Genomic DNA, 15,374 nt, shown 5'->3' on the forward strand with positions numbered 1-15,374 from the left:
AGCTGTTCCTGCTGATTTATTAGTTGTCCTCATCTGCCTGTTTTCTTTTTGACTTCATTCTCTAAAGGCTCATTAAGTATCCATAGGAAATGAGAGCATAGTAGCAGCTCATACTTTTGTTTGGTTTTCCCCAGACTATGTTGACCAGACATTATTTTAATTTGTCCATACAGAAATTTCAGACTTTGAGAAGTTAACATGTGTTGTATCCCCTTATCCCTTCTTCCCTTCCATGCAGACTTGTAACTTGCTCTATCTGTGATCAGAGTTGGCTGGACATGATCCAAAGTGATGTTTTTGTAAGGTTGCTAGGGTGCAACCTTCACTAAGGTTAAATCAATTAATAAAAGCTGTTGTGATTTTTGTGTGTTTTTTGTGTGTGTTAAGGGAAGATTTTTGTCTTTTCTGCTGGCTTTTCTTCTCTACAGAAGAAAAGATGGTATAATTTTTATCAGCATTGCAGAACCTATTCCTGTTCTTTCAATTACTCAGAATCACAGAATGGGTTGGAAAGGACCTTTAGAGATCATCTAGTCCACCAAGCCCCCTGCAGAAGCAGGTCCACCTAGATCAGGTTGCATAGGAACGTGTCCAGGTGGGTCTTGAAGACCTCCAAAGAAGGAGACTCCACACCCTCCCTGGGTAGTGTGTGCCAGTGCTCCATCACTCTCACTTGGCCATGAGGACACATTGCCGGCTCATGTTTAGTTTATTGTCAACCCATACTCCTAGATATCTCTCTGTATTTTTTATATCCTGTAAAAAACCCTTTATATAATTCCTGGCATTTCAATACTATCCTAATTATTATTTTTTCTTTCTGTCTTTTAACCACCTCTATTGCCGCCAATTTATATGTTTTCAGTTCTGATAAAGGTTGAATGGTGACGCTTCTCTTAATTTCTTGAAGTGTCTGCTCAAGCTCTGAATGTAAGTGTATGCATATTTGTGAGGCTGGATGAATCTTTACTACAATACTCAAATAATCTTCTGCCTCTACTCGTATTCAGATGTTATGGTAATGGCCATAAGATGTCTCCATTTCTTAACTAAGTGATTTCACTCCAATATGAGGAACTGATTTGTAATGCCAAAGCTGTTAAAGTACTGAAATTTAAGGCTTTCTTTTCTATTTTGGTTTGTTTTATTTATTGTCTATTCCATTAAATTCTTTGATTCTTTGAATTCTTTTATGGCTGTTGCCATGATCTGTGCATTTCAAGGGTGCCACCAGCAGCTATCTTGGTGTTTCTTGCTGCCCAAACCTAAGTAGTCTCTGCTGAAATGGCCTAAGAAAGAGTCTGGCATTACTGAATGTGACAAAGTTGTTTGCTGTAGTTGATTAGGAATAAACAGAAATTGAAATAGACAAGACTTTCAGTATACCCCAAAAGGTTAATATCTGGCATAATTTAATATAATTGAAAGGTATAGCCTTTTGCCTTGGTCCATCCCTGGAGTTACTCTCATTTTTTGAGAACTGTATTAAACCCAGTGTCTTCAATAAGACAAGTTACTTAACTGATGAGTAAGGAAGGAAAATGGAGCTGACTTGTTCAGTTTCTTTTTGGCAATGTTAATTTCCTGAAATGAAACATTTTTTGGGGTGTTTACTCCATCCTTCTGCCAACACAGAAATTATTTTTTTTTTAAACAGATGTGTTCTGACTATCTCTTAATGTAGATGATAGCAGTGACTAAATGGCCACTTGCTAAATGCCATCCAGAAATAAAAGCAACCTTTAAATCACAGTGTAATCCAACTTGAATTTTTTGTTTCACCATTTCCATTTGTGGAGACAACTGCTTTTGTGCAATGTCCTTTTAAGTACTTAAAACTGAGGAAAAGTCTCTTAAAGCTGTTCAAGGAGCTTGGCTTGATTATGATGCAGAAAGCCTGGGACGATCAAATGAAGCTCTCTTGCTCTCAGTTAAACCTTACATATTAGGTTGTTGGATTTGAGATACTTAGCATTCTGCAATTTAGGCATGTATGCTTTTTGCGTTTAAACTGTAAGTGTTCTTCATGATAAAATACTGCTTATGTGTATCTCAACAGGGTAGAGGGCCAGAAGCAGAGGCAGGCAGACTAGCTGGCATTCCTTGTAGAATTAGAGAATCATTTCAATTGGAAAAGACCTTTAAGGTCATAAAGTCCAACCACTAACCTAATACTGCCAAGCCCACCACTAAACCATGTCCCTCAGTACTTCATTTACGAGTCTCTTAAATATGTCCAGGGATGGTGACTGTGTCCCTGGCAGCCTATTCCAGTATTTAACAACCCTTTCAGCAAAAAAGTTCTTCTAATTGCCAGTCTAAACCTCCCATGCTGCAACTTGAGGCCATGTCCTCTCCTGCTGTCACTCGTTACTTGAGAGAAGAGATGAACCCTAACCTCACTACAACATCCTTTCAAATAGCTGAGAGAATTATTGTGTCTCCTCTTAGCCTTCTCTTCCGCAGGCTAAGCTTGTCCCTGTCCTTCCCTCTTTGCAGCACTGCAGCCTAATTCAAGTGTACTTTCCTTCTGTTTTGTTTCCTTTGAATCAGTTCTGATCTCATGCACGATCGGTGCATGAAAAATGTATTGCAAGTTAATTGTCTCTGTCTATTCTTTATTTTTTATCTGTATATATGGTCATACAGATAAATTATGCAATAAAATTGCAGAGGAGAAAGTTGATAGAATGGTAAACTTTCGTGAAGTGAGTAGTTGCATATACTTTGAGTTCTTTTCTGCTTTCTTAACGTTATGAACACTTTCTTTTCCCATTGCTTTCCGTTTGGTATTATGTTCAGTTGCAAAATAGTTCAAAATGGTTGTACTATTGCTATTCTTTCTTAATTAGTGTAGTCTTCTGTTCATATCTGCAGTTTTGTATTGGTATGAATGCAGTCATGTGAAAGTTACATTGATGCATGTAAACAAGACAAACAGAAATCTTGCAGGGCTTTCTACTGTGTATTTAGCTGTTTTTATAGCATTAATATGGATTCTTTTCATGAAGTAGGCAAGACATTTTACTAAAAAAACACCCTGTAAACTATCTTTAGTAATTTCATAAGCAACTTTTTTTTTTCTCTTCACCTCAGGAAAGAGTTCTAAAATAGCAAGCTAGCATTAGAACTCATTTTGTTAATAGTACACAAATGTGAACAGCTTGAAAATACTGAAGTCGAGCCAAGGTGGCCCTTTAAATAGTTTAGAGATGCTTAGTTTTGAGTGTCTCTCTATTTCATGTTGTAGTGCTTAATCCTTTTATTTACTTGTCATGTCAATTTGTCTTTTTTTTTTTTTTCTTTTGACTCCCCAGGTGGCCTAGAACATTGGCAGGCATCACAGCATACCTGCTGTGTACACGTTATTCTGCTGGCAGTGGGATATATCCTGGCAACTCACAAGATGAGAGAAGAGCCTGGCGCAGATGTGACAGGGGAGGGTACTGGGCAGAAGAGGATTACTCCAGGTGCCAGTATGCAAATGATGTAACTCGAGTTCTCTATATGTTCAATCAGGTAATTTGGGCATTTCTATAAAATAAAGTTCTGTAATAAAAATAAAAACGTAAAAAACTTTCTCCTTTTTTTTTAAGCTGGTAATACTGATGGTCGCAATGAATTGTGGTGAACACATGCCTCTGAGTACAACACTAGAATTTACATGTTGAGAGTTTGATTTCATATCTGTTTTGAGGATGTAGATTGAAAGTGCGAGGAAAATTGTATTATGTGTTGTAGTTGTGTAAAGCATAAGAGAATGTCATGATTAGTTTTGTCAACTGGATGCCCTGTCGTGCCCCCATGTTATAAAGAAAAATAGCTGAAGTTGCAATGTAGAACAGCTGTTTTCATTATGATAACAGTGTAGTCAAACTCTACTCTGCCTGTTTTACTGTAAACCTTTAATAGAGGTTTATAATAATGGTCTGTGTGACCAATGGGAGTTAACTAGTGCAAGTAGTGAGTATTAACTAGGCTTAACTAAATCTGGTAGTATACTCTAGGATACAAGAGAGCATTCTAGGTTTTTAAATGTAGGTATAAAACAAAAATGTTCAGCCTCAGACTCCTTTTGAGGCCCGTCTCTAGTTAATGCACACTTTCACAAACACTGTTCTGCAGTGATGTACCCAACTTTGTACGTATAGGCACCATATTGTGAAATAGCCCATATAAGCTTTGAACCTCTGGTTTAAACTTGATGTTTTCCAGTATCTACTGTCAGATCACTCGCACCAACATAGCAAGTAGAACTATGGAGACATGAGAGACTGGTTTTTGGTGTGGTGTGGGGTTTTTGGTTTTATAATACAGCTATGCCACTGGTGTTGATGTCAGTAGTACCACTCATGTTTAACATGGGCTGTGGTGCTCATGTGACCTCAGGAGAGGATTACTGCCTGTCTGTGTGATGGGAATGCTTCAGCTCACGTTCTTTCAGAGAAAACTTATGACCATGTGGCAGAAGAACCATAGCCCCTTATTGAGACAAACTGAACTGATGTTTGCCCTTCAGATGTCTCAGATGTACACACTTAGTGAAGGCTTAACATCTAGTGGTTTAGACTAAGTCTGATTTGAAGCAAAAGCATTGAAATGTGTGTTATGTGGATGGGTTGTTGCTGACTTATTCTCTCTTGTGTTCAGTTACTAGTGCAGACATAACTTCTTACCTTCCTGTTCTGGCTCTCTGAAGAACATCGGTAGAAGAAAGATGGAAAGGGTGGGAGGGAAAGGGAAAGGACTACCTGCTCTGGTAGAGGTTAAATGTAAGGATATTTGTAACTATTTGGGCTCTACTGCTTTACATTCCTAGCACAAGAGGTACATGCCATGGCTTGGTCACAAAAAACATGTTTGAGGGCTGAACTGGGGGGGTGGGGTAAGGAATGTGCTTAGTGTCTGGTCAGCAGGTGGGAGATGATGCTGGGGAGATCCCTTTGTTGTCCCTCTGCGGGACACAGCAAGGTTGGCTATCTGCTTATTGAGAGCCTTTGTTACTGGATTGCTTTTTCTTTATCTGAGAATTCAGAGTTTCCTACAAGGTCTGTAACAGCTCAATTCCACTCCTGCCTGCATGCTGTAACACACTGAATTGCAGCTACTCAGGAGCCTGGATTACTTCAGCTTGTTATAACTGCTTTTGGTTAGCCAATGTTTATTAAGCTGTGGAAGAAAGTTGTCAGCTTCGCGTTAGGAAGTTAAAATATGTGGGTCAGATTTGGATCTTCAGAAAAACAGAAATAGAAGTATAATTTCCATATGTGAAATAGATTATTTGTTATGATCTACTTAAATACATGCAGACAAGTATGCTACACTGACAAAGGTTTCATTTTAAGTGGCATGTTTTGGTTTTAGGAATTGTTTCTCCTCCTTACAGCCTTGCTCTTTGTATGTGTTATAGGTCTGTTTTGTAGGTCTGTGTCTAGCAGTATTCTACGCAGAAATTTATTGTCTCTTTGAGACTAATATTAAATGTAATAGTACTCTAAGTGTCTTCAGAGACTTTTAACATGAAGGTAGCAGAGCTGTTTTGAATATCAGAACTCTGCCAAGCAATTCAAATCAAATAGAGGTCATAAGTTTAAAATGGAGTGAGACTTCTGTAACACTTAAATACAAGAACATTTATATTTCACTACTCTTGTTTGTGTATCCTACTGGTATAGTTTTAGGTGAAAATAAATTAATATCTAAAGGACAGGTTCAAAGAAATTAAACAGAATATGTGAATTTGAAAATTGTCTTTGTTCATTGTATGTTATGACTTTGAACTTTTGTTTACCCTTTAAATGTGTGACTTTTGGGAAAATAATTTTCCATTTATTGCATTTCAGTCTGTGTGCAAGTGCTAAGACCACCAGGAACAAATATGTAGTTATGCTTATGTGACACACTGGAAATTCAGTAGGGCAGGCTGGATATCCATATGCCCAAAAAAAACCCAGAGATGGGACATCTCATTTTTGGATTATCATGGATAAAACAGCATCGGAACATGACCTGATGACATTAGCACAGCATTCCTCTGTACTGCATGAAATTCCCACTGTTGGTCCCTGCTAGCTCAGACGTGTTGCTGTGGCATAGTACTTAATGAAGGATTTTCCAGCACAGTACTTGTTTCAATAACAAAATCACAAGATTTGTCATAGAGTAAATCTATCTTGTTGGGAGGTTTTTTTGTGTTTCATTCCAAGTGCTTTCTGTAGTTACAGAATCAAGACTGAATTCTGTAGCAGTGTTGTGTTTTAATTTCTTTTGTCTTCTGTTACTATAAAATACCATATTTTACGAGCTTTATGTTGTCACACCTAGGTTCCGGTGCAAAGGAAAATAAGCATTTTTAGACATTTGGAGTGTCTTATCTCCCCTTTTTTTGGTGCAATGCTTCTCTCCCTTCTGGGAAAACAGGACAAACCTAGTTTCTGGCTGCAGGAACTAATGCTGGTTCTCTGACTTGTAGAAGTTTTATTTTGCTTAACAGAAGAGGTGATGGTCCCTGGCTACTTCAAGCACTGTGATCTCTGTGGGGATTGCTATCCTTTTTGGGGAAAATGCTTATTTGTTAGTTGCTGAACTAATTCCTCTATCTTGTACTTAATTTTCACTTCAGAATACTTCTGTTTCTTCTTTATATAGATGCCGCTGAACCTTACTAATGCAGTGGCAACAGCAAGACAGCTCTTGGCTTATACTGTTGAAGCAGCAAACTTTTCTGATAAGATGGATGTTATTTTTGTGGCTGAAATGATAGAGAAATTTGGAAGATTTGCTGAAAAATATAAAGAGGTAACTGGATAATTTGCCATCACTTTAAGTTAATCAAAGTGTTTATACTTAAGTATTCTGAGCAGTGAAACCTTCTCAACGTTAGATGCAGGCACAGAGTTAGCGGATTATCAGATTCTATTCCATGTTTTTGTTTGTTTAGTAGGTCCCTGAGGTTGCTGACCCATGGTCACAGACTTTGCATTCGCGCTGAGATGATCCAGCATTCACTGGACCTGTGATGTGAGTAACACCTCTGGTCAGCACTGGAGCAGGGAGATAGGTACAATAAGTCTATTTTTATTAATTATGGAGTGGGTCACACAGGTTTTCATTGGTATATTCTTATCTTGAAAAGACAAATAGTGAAAGCCTCGAGGATCCTCTCAATAATGAATAAAACAAGACTTATCTTCTCCCCTCCTACCATGGTAGGCTATCATTGTTCAGTATTGAGCTGTATCTCTAAGTTTTTTAGTTCTTGTATCTTGCAGGATATAAGACAAGACATTAAAATGGAATCTTAGAGAACGCTCATTGTTGGGGAGAAAAATCCAAGTGGTTGAAGAGTCTCACTAGTGGGTAGGAACTCTCTGTTTCATTGCTGAACAGAGGTTTTGTTGATCTCACTGTACAGTGCGTGTTGGGTGTTTGGAGACCACAGTGCCGCAGTTCTAAACTTGCGCAAAAAAAAAAAGCCAAATTTCCCAGTCTAGTCTCGGCAAACCATAAATGCTGGTTGTAAATTCTTTTGCAGAACTCCTTGGAGAGTTTTTCAGGCTAAATGTCCTTTTTCCAGTCATAGCTTGGATTTTTTTGTTGTTGTTGTTTGTGTATTTTGGAATGATACAAGCAGTTCATTAAATCCCTGGGTTTATACCCAGTGGAAAAAAAAAAGTTTTCGATTGATGCATGATTTGTTACATTGTAAGGATATTCTTTTCTCAGCTGTGATTTATTGTCTATAGTGTGACACAGTAAGGCCTTACTTTGCTGTGATTGGAGTAGATTATATGAAAAAAGACAGTTGAATTCATAGGTAGTTTTGATCTTAGGTGATGTGTTTTCTTACTTTAATTGGTTCGATTTGAAGTCAGCATTTGATTTGCTGTTATTCAAGGAATATGAGTGCAGTTTCATTTAATTTTTAGTAATCATTTTAAAGAGTTATTTCTTATTAGGGTGTTAGTGTAAAAACTTTTTCTTGGCGCTGTATCTACTTATTCCATCTTACTGTCAGTTCTTTAGTTTGTTACAGTGGCTATTCTGAAAAAGAAACACTATAAATTATAAAAAGCTTCATTTATTAACTTTCATGTCAGAAAAAGAAACAAACTGAAGACAAATGTTCAGAAAATTATTAGCAGAATGTCTTAAGGTACAGTGCAGTTGGAAGAACTTGTATCTCCCTTACTAAGCAAGGGGAAGAATCATGTGTAATACTTCTAAAAGTATGAACCATGAAACAACTTGAATCCTGTAACTTCAGGTCTTAGTATCAGTCATTTATTGTAAAAGGACCATTTCTTGATGTGTAAAACATACTACCAGTTTTCAAGTAGTAATAAATCGTAATAAAAATCTTCAATTAATTGAACTGTGATTTGTTCTTGAGAATGTCATGAGAAGGATTATGCTGGTAGAGGCCCTGTCAGTTGTTGAGAATATTTACTTATTGTAGCTTCTGTCCCTAAAAGAGACAATTATTAAAACAGTAATTATTTTTATATTCCTGTTCCTGCCTTTATGTTAAAGATTTTTTTAAAAAAGAACAAGAAACTGCTATGTTCTTTCTTAAACTACTGTGTTTTTAGAATATTAGTAATATTCTGGAAAAAAAAGGTAAGCCTGGATGGTAAAAGAGAAAAGATGTCTTCTTCATCCTGTCTCTCTTTGCACAGAAAATTCCAGTCCCAAAATTTAAGCAGTTTGGTCAGCTCAACTAAAAAAAACATACACCTTTACTTTTGGTCCAGTCTTTGTCACTGTTTCTTAAATGTTGAGGGAATTGGGTGTAGGTCAATGTTGTCAATGCACATGCTCATTAATTTTGGTAGTCATGACCTAAATAATTTACTTTGTAGTTTGTGTTGTACAGCATGTACAGCAAACAGGGTAGGGAGTGTGAGCATAAACTTAAAACAATGTAATTGGTGGTTTGAAAGCAGCTCTTGATACCTACAGGTATTTCTTGGCTCTCTCATAACTTACAACCTAAAACTTTTCATGTAAAATTGAAGGCAAGCAAGGAAGGAATCAACAAAAAGGCAATCATAGTGAAAGGAAGAGAAGCAGAAGGGTTTTGTGCCCAGTTTTGCCTGTATTACTCCTTCCTTATTGTCTTTCCTATCTATGCAAACTCAATTATTGTTGATTTATAGTTTATTTTAGGTTTAAAGTTGATTATAAATAGTCATTTTAAATAGTTAGTCCAATAGAATAGCGAGTATTACAGTCCTTGCTTTTAACAAAATACAGATATGTCTCATGTTTTTATTTTCTAAGTTTAGTATAAACAGATAAATTACACTGGCATAACAGTTTTCTTGAATGGTGGTAGACATCTGAGCTGAAGTCCTTCAGTAACAAACACAATGTGACAAGTGGTGACCAACTTCCTTTTACTTTTTGTACTGACAAGTTGCTTTATATTGTCTGATAGTAATCCTACTTGATGAATGCTTTCCAAGACATCAAATGTCTTATTTCTCTTCACTTTTAGCTTGGGGACGTGATGGTGGACATAGCGAGTAACATCATGTTAGCAGATGAACGTGTCCTGTGGATGGCACAAAGAGAAGCCAAGGCTTGCACTAGAATTGTGCAGTGTCTACAGAAAATTGCCATGTATCGGCTTGCAAATGGAGCTCAAGTTTATTCCACTGTAAGTATCAAATTTTGCTGGCTCTTGAGTTTCAATAGCTTTTCATTTTTCTTAGTGGATGTTGGCATTGTCTAAAATGCCTACTGTTTCTGTAGGGAGAGCACATTTATCCTTGCCAGGTAAAGAAACAGATTTTGGAGTGTGTTTTTTTTGTTGTTTTTTTATTTTTTCTTTTAGGGCAGAGAATCTCTTTAAGATTAAGGTGATTTATTATTCTTCCTGTCGTGTTCAAAATTATTTAACGTTTGATTTTTGTCATCACAGTTTTCTCCAAATATTGCTCTTGAGGCTTATGTAATAAAGGCAGCTGGATTCACTGGGATGACATGTACCGTATTTCAGAAAGTGGCTACGTCCGACCGTACAGGACTCAGTGATTATGGGAGGAGAGATCCAGATGGAAATCTAGATAAACAATTGAGCTTTAAGTGCAACGTTTCAAATACGCTATCAAGTCTGGCCTTAAAGGTTGAGTGCTCATTGTTTTCCTACTGACTTTGTAATAATATCTTAACTATGAACCAATTCAAAATCAGTCTTTCATAATTCATTTCTAATGTTAAAGCAGTATTTTTGTGTAGTCCAGAATGACTGTATCAAAAGATAATTAAAATGACAAACTATAATAGAGTTTGATTATAGATTTTTAATGGACACAATTTTTAAGGAGTAGGTGTGATCTTCTTTATTAAAATATCTTAGGCTGAAAGATCCTTTCAGATATTTTCCTAAGTGTGGAAACTGAAATGCCCCTTAGTTCATAATAATACTTTACTTTATTTTGCTATATTTTTACCTTCATTACATATTAAAACAGATATTAACAGTCTCCTTAAATATCTGGAATATTCTGCTCAGACTGATACTGTAATTAAGCACAAAGTAGACAATGGACTTGAAAAGTTAGTTTTATTTGTATGTGTACATGTACAGACACCCTCACATGCATGTATATGAATGTCTACAGATGAGAACACTTCCTGCTTCCTCAGTTCTGTAGTATTTGTTCAGTTACATTCGCCTTCGTGCCAGTTTGCTTTTATCACTTAATGTGCCTTAATGTCACTGCAGGGTATCTATTTGAAAATATATATATGTAATGCTGTGAAATTGCAGGCATGGTTCTCTACCCAAGTATAGTTTATATGCAAGTTAAACACCTGTATACAGTATTTCATTTTGAATGGTATTAATGTACTATTACAGCAGTTATTTGTCTGGTTGTATTGGTTGCTGCTTCTAGTTGCCAACAGCCTAATCCAGAAAACTGTTGTCATAGTTTACTGATAACAACTTCAACTTTACTCTCTGTAACAAGTAAGATGACTACAGAATCTTGACTTTTTCTTTTTAAAAAACTAAGTCTCTAGTAACTTGATTCAACTATTTTATCATTAACTATTGGAAAACACTGTCAAATAAACTTCATTTTCTCTTTAAAACTTTAAAAATCTGTTTCTTTTTAGAACACAATTGTAGAGGCTTCTATTCAATTGCCAGCTTCCCTTTTCACCCAAAAGCAGAAAAGAGAAATCAGACCAGCAGATGAGTCTGTCTACAAGCTTCAGCTTATTGCATTTCGTAATGGAAAGCTTTTTCCAGCAACGGGGAACTCGACAAATCTGGCCGACAATGGGAAGCGTCGTACAGTCGTGACACCGGTTATTCTTGCGAAGATTGGTTTGTTCTTATTACTTTCTTATGGTCTTTAAAAATAAGAAATGTTTAAGTCTTTGTTTTGTCTAGTGTATATCTTAGTCAACAGTTTCTAGCACTTAATGTGTTACACTTCGAGAAATTAATGTGCAGCTGTGTTTCTTTCCTAACAGATGGTTTAAACGTAGCCAGTCACCATGTTCCTATCAATGTGACCCTGCGACGCATTGCGCATGGAGCAGATGCTGTTGCAGCTCAGTGGGACTTTGATCTCCTGAATGGACAAGGCGGATGGAAATCTGATGGTTGTCGCATACTGCTGTCCGATGAAAACGTTACCAACATTCAGTGCTACTCCCTCAGCAACTATGCAGTTTTAATGGTATGACAGTTAGGAATTAAGAACTTTAAAATATTCAAAATGCAAGTCTGTTTCTGTATTTCCTTGCAGTAAAGAAAATGGTCATTCATTCATTTAATATAAAACTAGACGTAGGAAATAAGTCTTCGGTTTTTGCTTGTGCTGATAAAAATGTTGTATAAGAGGAGGTTTGAGTGGAGATCTGTCAGAGTGTTCCTAGATGATTTTTTTTTTTAGGTAGTATCCAAAATATTTTTTAAAAATTGCTTAAAAAATAGTATCTGAACTCTAGTCTTCATATATTGATGTCAAGAAAATAGTTAACCAGTCCTAAAATATAGTGGTAGTCGAAGGATGGAGTGAAACACTTTCTTTTAGTACTCTACAGTTAAGAAGTAGGATTTCTTCTCTCTTTGTTGCCAGAGCTCTTCATTTCAGAATTTACCCTGAGAAGCTTCCCTTTTTACAGCTCATGACTGTCATCACCACAGATACCGAGTGATAAAATGTGATACATAAAAATGGTAGGCTAGTAGGAAACTCAGTGAATTATTGAGAACTTTAGGAAATATTGTGAACTTGAAACCCATGCCAAATTTACACTTGTTGGAGTTAATGTGATCTAAGTAAACTAAACATACATTTTTATGTAATCTTAACTGGAAGAAAGAGGATACCTTTATGATAATCGGTGCACAAGAAGTTGCTGCTCTTGCTTTGCAACTCAAAGTTTCTGAAGTCTTCCTCTTAAGATAACTAAATAGAAGAACACCAAAAAGCTAAACAGAAATAAATTTTATTTACGTGCCAAGCTTCTTAAAATAGCTCACAGAGAAGAACTTTTCATTTTACCTCTGAAGGTACTGTTTAAACTGCTTTAAACTGTTATAATCCTACAGTTCGCTTCTTGGATATTTTAAAAATACATGATCTTTTCAGTAAAAAAGCAGCATTCTTAAAACCAGAATTAAACTTCATTTGTATGTGTAGTATGCATGTAAAGAGAGTATGCTTTAAATTGGTCACATTTCTGCCATCTGGAGGAAGAAAAATGAAGAGCATATTCAATCTGCTGCTGTAAATCACTATTTCTAAATTAATACATGGTAAGATTATATCAGTATCGTACTGTGAAATATATAGAGAGCTGTTGACTATCAGAAATCAATAAAGTTAGAGGAAGGGTCATCTTCCTTTTTGCCAGTGGTAAGTCATTCTATGTTTGCTCAAAACTGCTATTCCAGAAATGTTTAGCTACTTCCCAAAACTTTAGGCTGTAGGGGCTGGGGAGGGGGCGGGGTTAGGTGGAGGGAAGACAGAGTAATGTTTATCTGTTAGATGATCTTTGCATGCAGTTAACACACTGCAAAAGCTCTGCATGTCCAAGTAGCTGCTTAAAAGAGTTTTCATAGTGTCTTTCTATATAATAACTGCCTATTCCATTTGTAGACTCCCAGTGTCACGTAAGTCTGAGTTCTGGTCCCAGTCTCATGGGAAGTTCTTTTGGGTTCTGTTTTTAGAAGTTTGGCTTTTAATTCAGAATTTGTCATTAACATCAAATACATGGACAGTAGTGGCAGAGGGGATCTGAATGGAGTATTCCATCGTCCTACCTGGATGGCGAATGACTTGAGCAGAGTTATTTCACTCCTCTTTAGTCTACTTTAGTTTTACACACATATGTACTAAAGTAAGCAGGTTGTAATGTGCTGACCTTCACACATTTCAGAACATAATGTAAAGTCCTCTCTGATAAGGAAGCTGTAACTGTGTGCATAGTTTTCTAATCTAGTGATTTAGGAAGATAGTTATAACATTTTGTAACATTTTAACTACTGTTTATTAATTGAAGAGAGAACCAGTTAGGCTCAGTTGAAATATCATTGTTCTGAGCAGAGGGGGGAAAAAACACCAGCAATGGTAGTTGACAAGAAGATTCTTCTTGTTGGTTATGCATGCCCAATGTTTTTTCTTAGTGTCATCTCTACTATATTTTATTGATAATATTTTTTATTATTATTATTTAGGATTAGTTTAGCTCAGAAACAATATTATCTTCCCTCACTGCTTTTAGTAGGTCTGATTTAAAAATGTCAGTGTGAATGGAAAGAATTCCCTTGATTGTGTGAATACTGGGTCAAGGCCTTTTCTAGCTAGGCTAGGCATACTAAATTTGCTCAGATATATTAGATGATTATTGTAATTATTGCAATTTTGTAGGTATTGTACTCTTCAGTTCACATCAATACATGCATGACATTTTGTTACCTGTCACCAATCTGGAAGCAGCAACAGGAATTCTACACTTCTGGTTTTCTATATTCACTGGCTGTGTATGATGCTACGTTTGCTCATGCTTGTAACAATAATGAGTTCTGAGAGATCTCCAGCTGGATATCAACTGGGTCATGGGTAGTGTTGAAATCAGATGATGCTGGATGCCTGAGGCATAGTATCTTTTGATCTTTCTCAGAGTATTTTCTCCAGGTGCCAAAGAAAACCAAATACATAAAAATCAAACTGACAATCTGATTAAATTAGTTTGAAATGAGCTTGGTGAGTTAGGAATAATAAACTTAAATTCTGATGAAAGAACAATTGAAGGAGTGGTGAAGAGACTGCTGACTCTAATGTAATTGTAAGCCTGAATTCAAGAACTCTTCTCCTGTCTGTGAAATCAAATTATCCACCTTAACCTTAAAAACAGATTGTATATCACTGTGATTTTTCTCAAAACAAACTGAAGCTTCTTCCTAATGTTCTGCTATTCTTTGTGAATGGCAAATTTGTTCTCCTTTTCCCAGCAAATTTTGGGAGGCTTAAGAGGAATTCTCGTTCAGAATTATGGATGAGAGAACTTTCTGTATCCTATCTGGTGAAAAATTATTTTTAGTACATTTTTTCCATTAATCTTAGACAAATTTGTTTTATTTTTTGCTGGAAGGGACTGAAGGGTTTTTTTTTTTCAGTATTTATTGCCACTGTGGAAATGGAACTATAGTAAATTGTAATGGCATTTGTGACCTAATCTAGGTGGTCCTGCTCTGGCAAGGGGGTTGGACTAGATGTTCTCTCAAGATCCCTTCCAATCCTTAAGATTCTGTGATCCAAACAGAATTATTTCATCTTGCACTCCTCAGATGTTAAATTTAACAGTCCAAGGCTCCATTTTGGGCGTACTCCTTGAGTAACACTTTGAATGCCTTCAGAAAAACTTGAATCACGCTAAAAAGCTATGAAATTCCATGAGAGTTATCAACTATCTGTTCTGGTCTAACAGTAATCATAGAACAGCAGTCTGGTAGGAACATCTGGGTGTCATTTGGTCCACTTACCTTCTTGAGGTTTGGTCATCTTCAAAGTCAGTTCTTATTGCTCCAGACTATAGTCAGTCAAGCTTTGAGAAGCTCCAAGGACAGATTACACAGTGTTTCTGGGCAGTATCAATCACTTTCATCAGAATTTTGTTCCTATATCTGATCAGAATTTTCTACATTGTTGATCATGCTTATTGCTTGATTTGTGATTTCATGGCTCATCTCCAAAAAGAGTTTAACTCAGTCAAACTCAGTCTTCTTTTACACCATCCTAGTAGGTAGTTAAATATAATAATGAGCTTTGCCTCAGTCTGCTAATCATCCCAATGGTATGTTAGACTTGCTTCATACAGTATGTCAGTGCTTTCTTGTACTGGGG

The 15,374-nt window shown here is 36.4% G+C and overlaps 1 protein-coding gene across 2 annotated transcripts in view; it reads left to right on the forward strand.

Moving 5' to 3' along the window:
- ADGRA3 (adhesion G protein-coupled receptor A3) overlaps positions 1–15,374 on the forward strand; it is a 60,162-nt gene that overhangs the window by 34,813 nt on the left and 9,975 nt on the right. The window contains exons 9-14 of one of the 2 annotated variants that reach the window (XM_061992505.1): positions 3,318–3,519; positions 6,649–6,798; positions 9,500–9,661; positions 9,926–10,129; positions 11,128–11,341; positions 11,491–11,699. In XM_061992505.1, the coding sequence (XP_061848489.1) occupies positions 3,318–3,519; positions 6,649–6,798; positions 9,500–9,661; positions 9,926–10,129; positions 11,128–11,341; positions 11,491–11,699 (1,141 nt within the window). The remainder of the gene's footprint in view (positions 1–3,317; positions 3,520–6,648; positions 6,799–9,499; positions 9,662–9,925; positions 10,130–11,127; positions 11,342–11,490; positions 11,700–15,374) is intronic. The other variant, XM_061992506.1, reaches the window with a different exon arrangement.

Source organism: Colius striatus, chromosome 3 (assembly GCF_028858725.1).
Source record: "Colius striatus isolate bColStr4 chromosome 3, bColStr4.1.hap1, whole genome shotgun sequence".
NCBI lineage: Eukaryota > Metazoa > Chordata > Aves > Coliiformes > Coliidae > Colius > Colius striatus.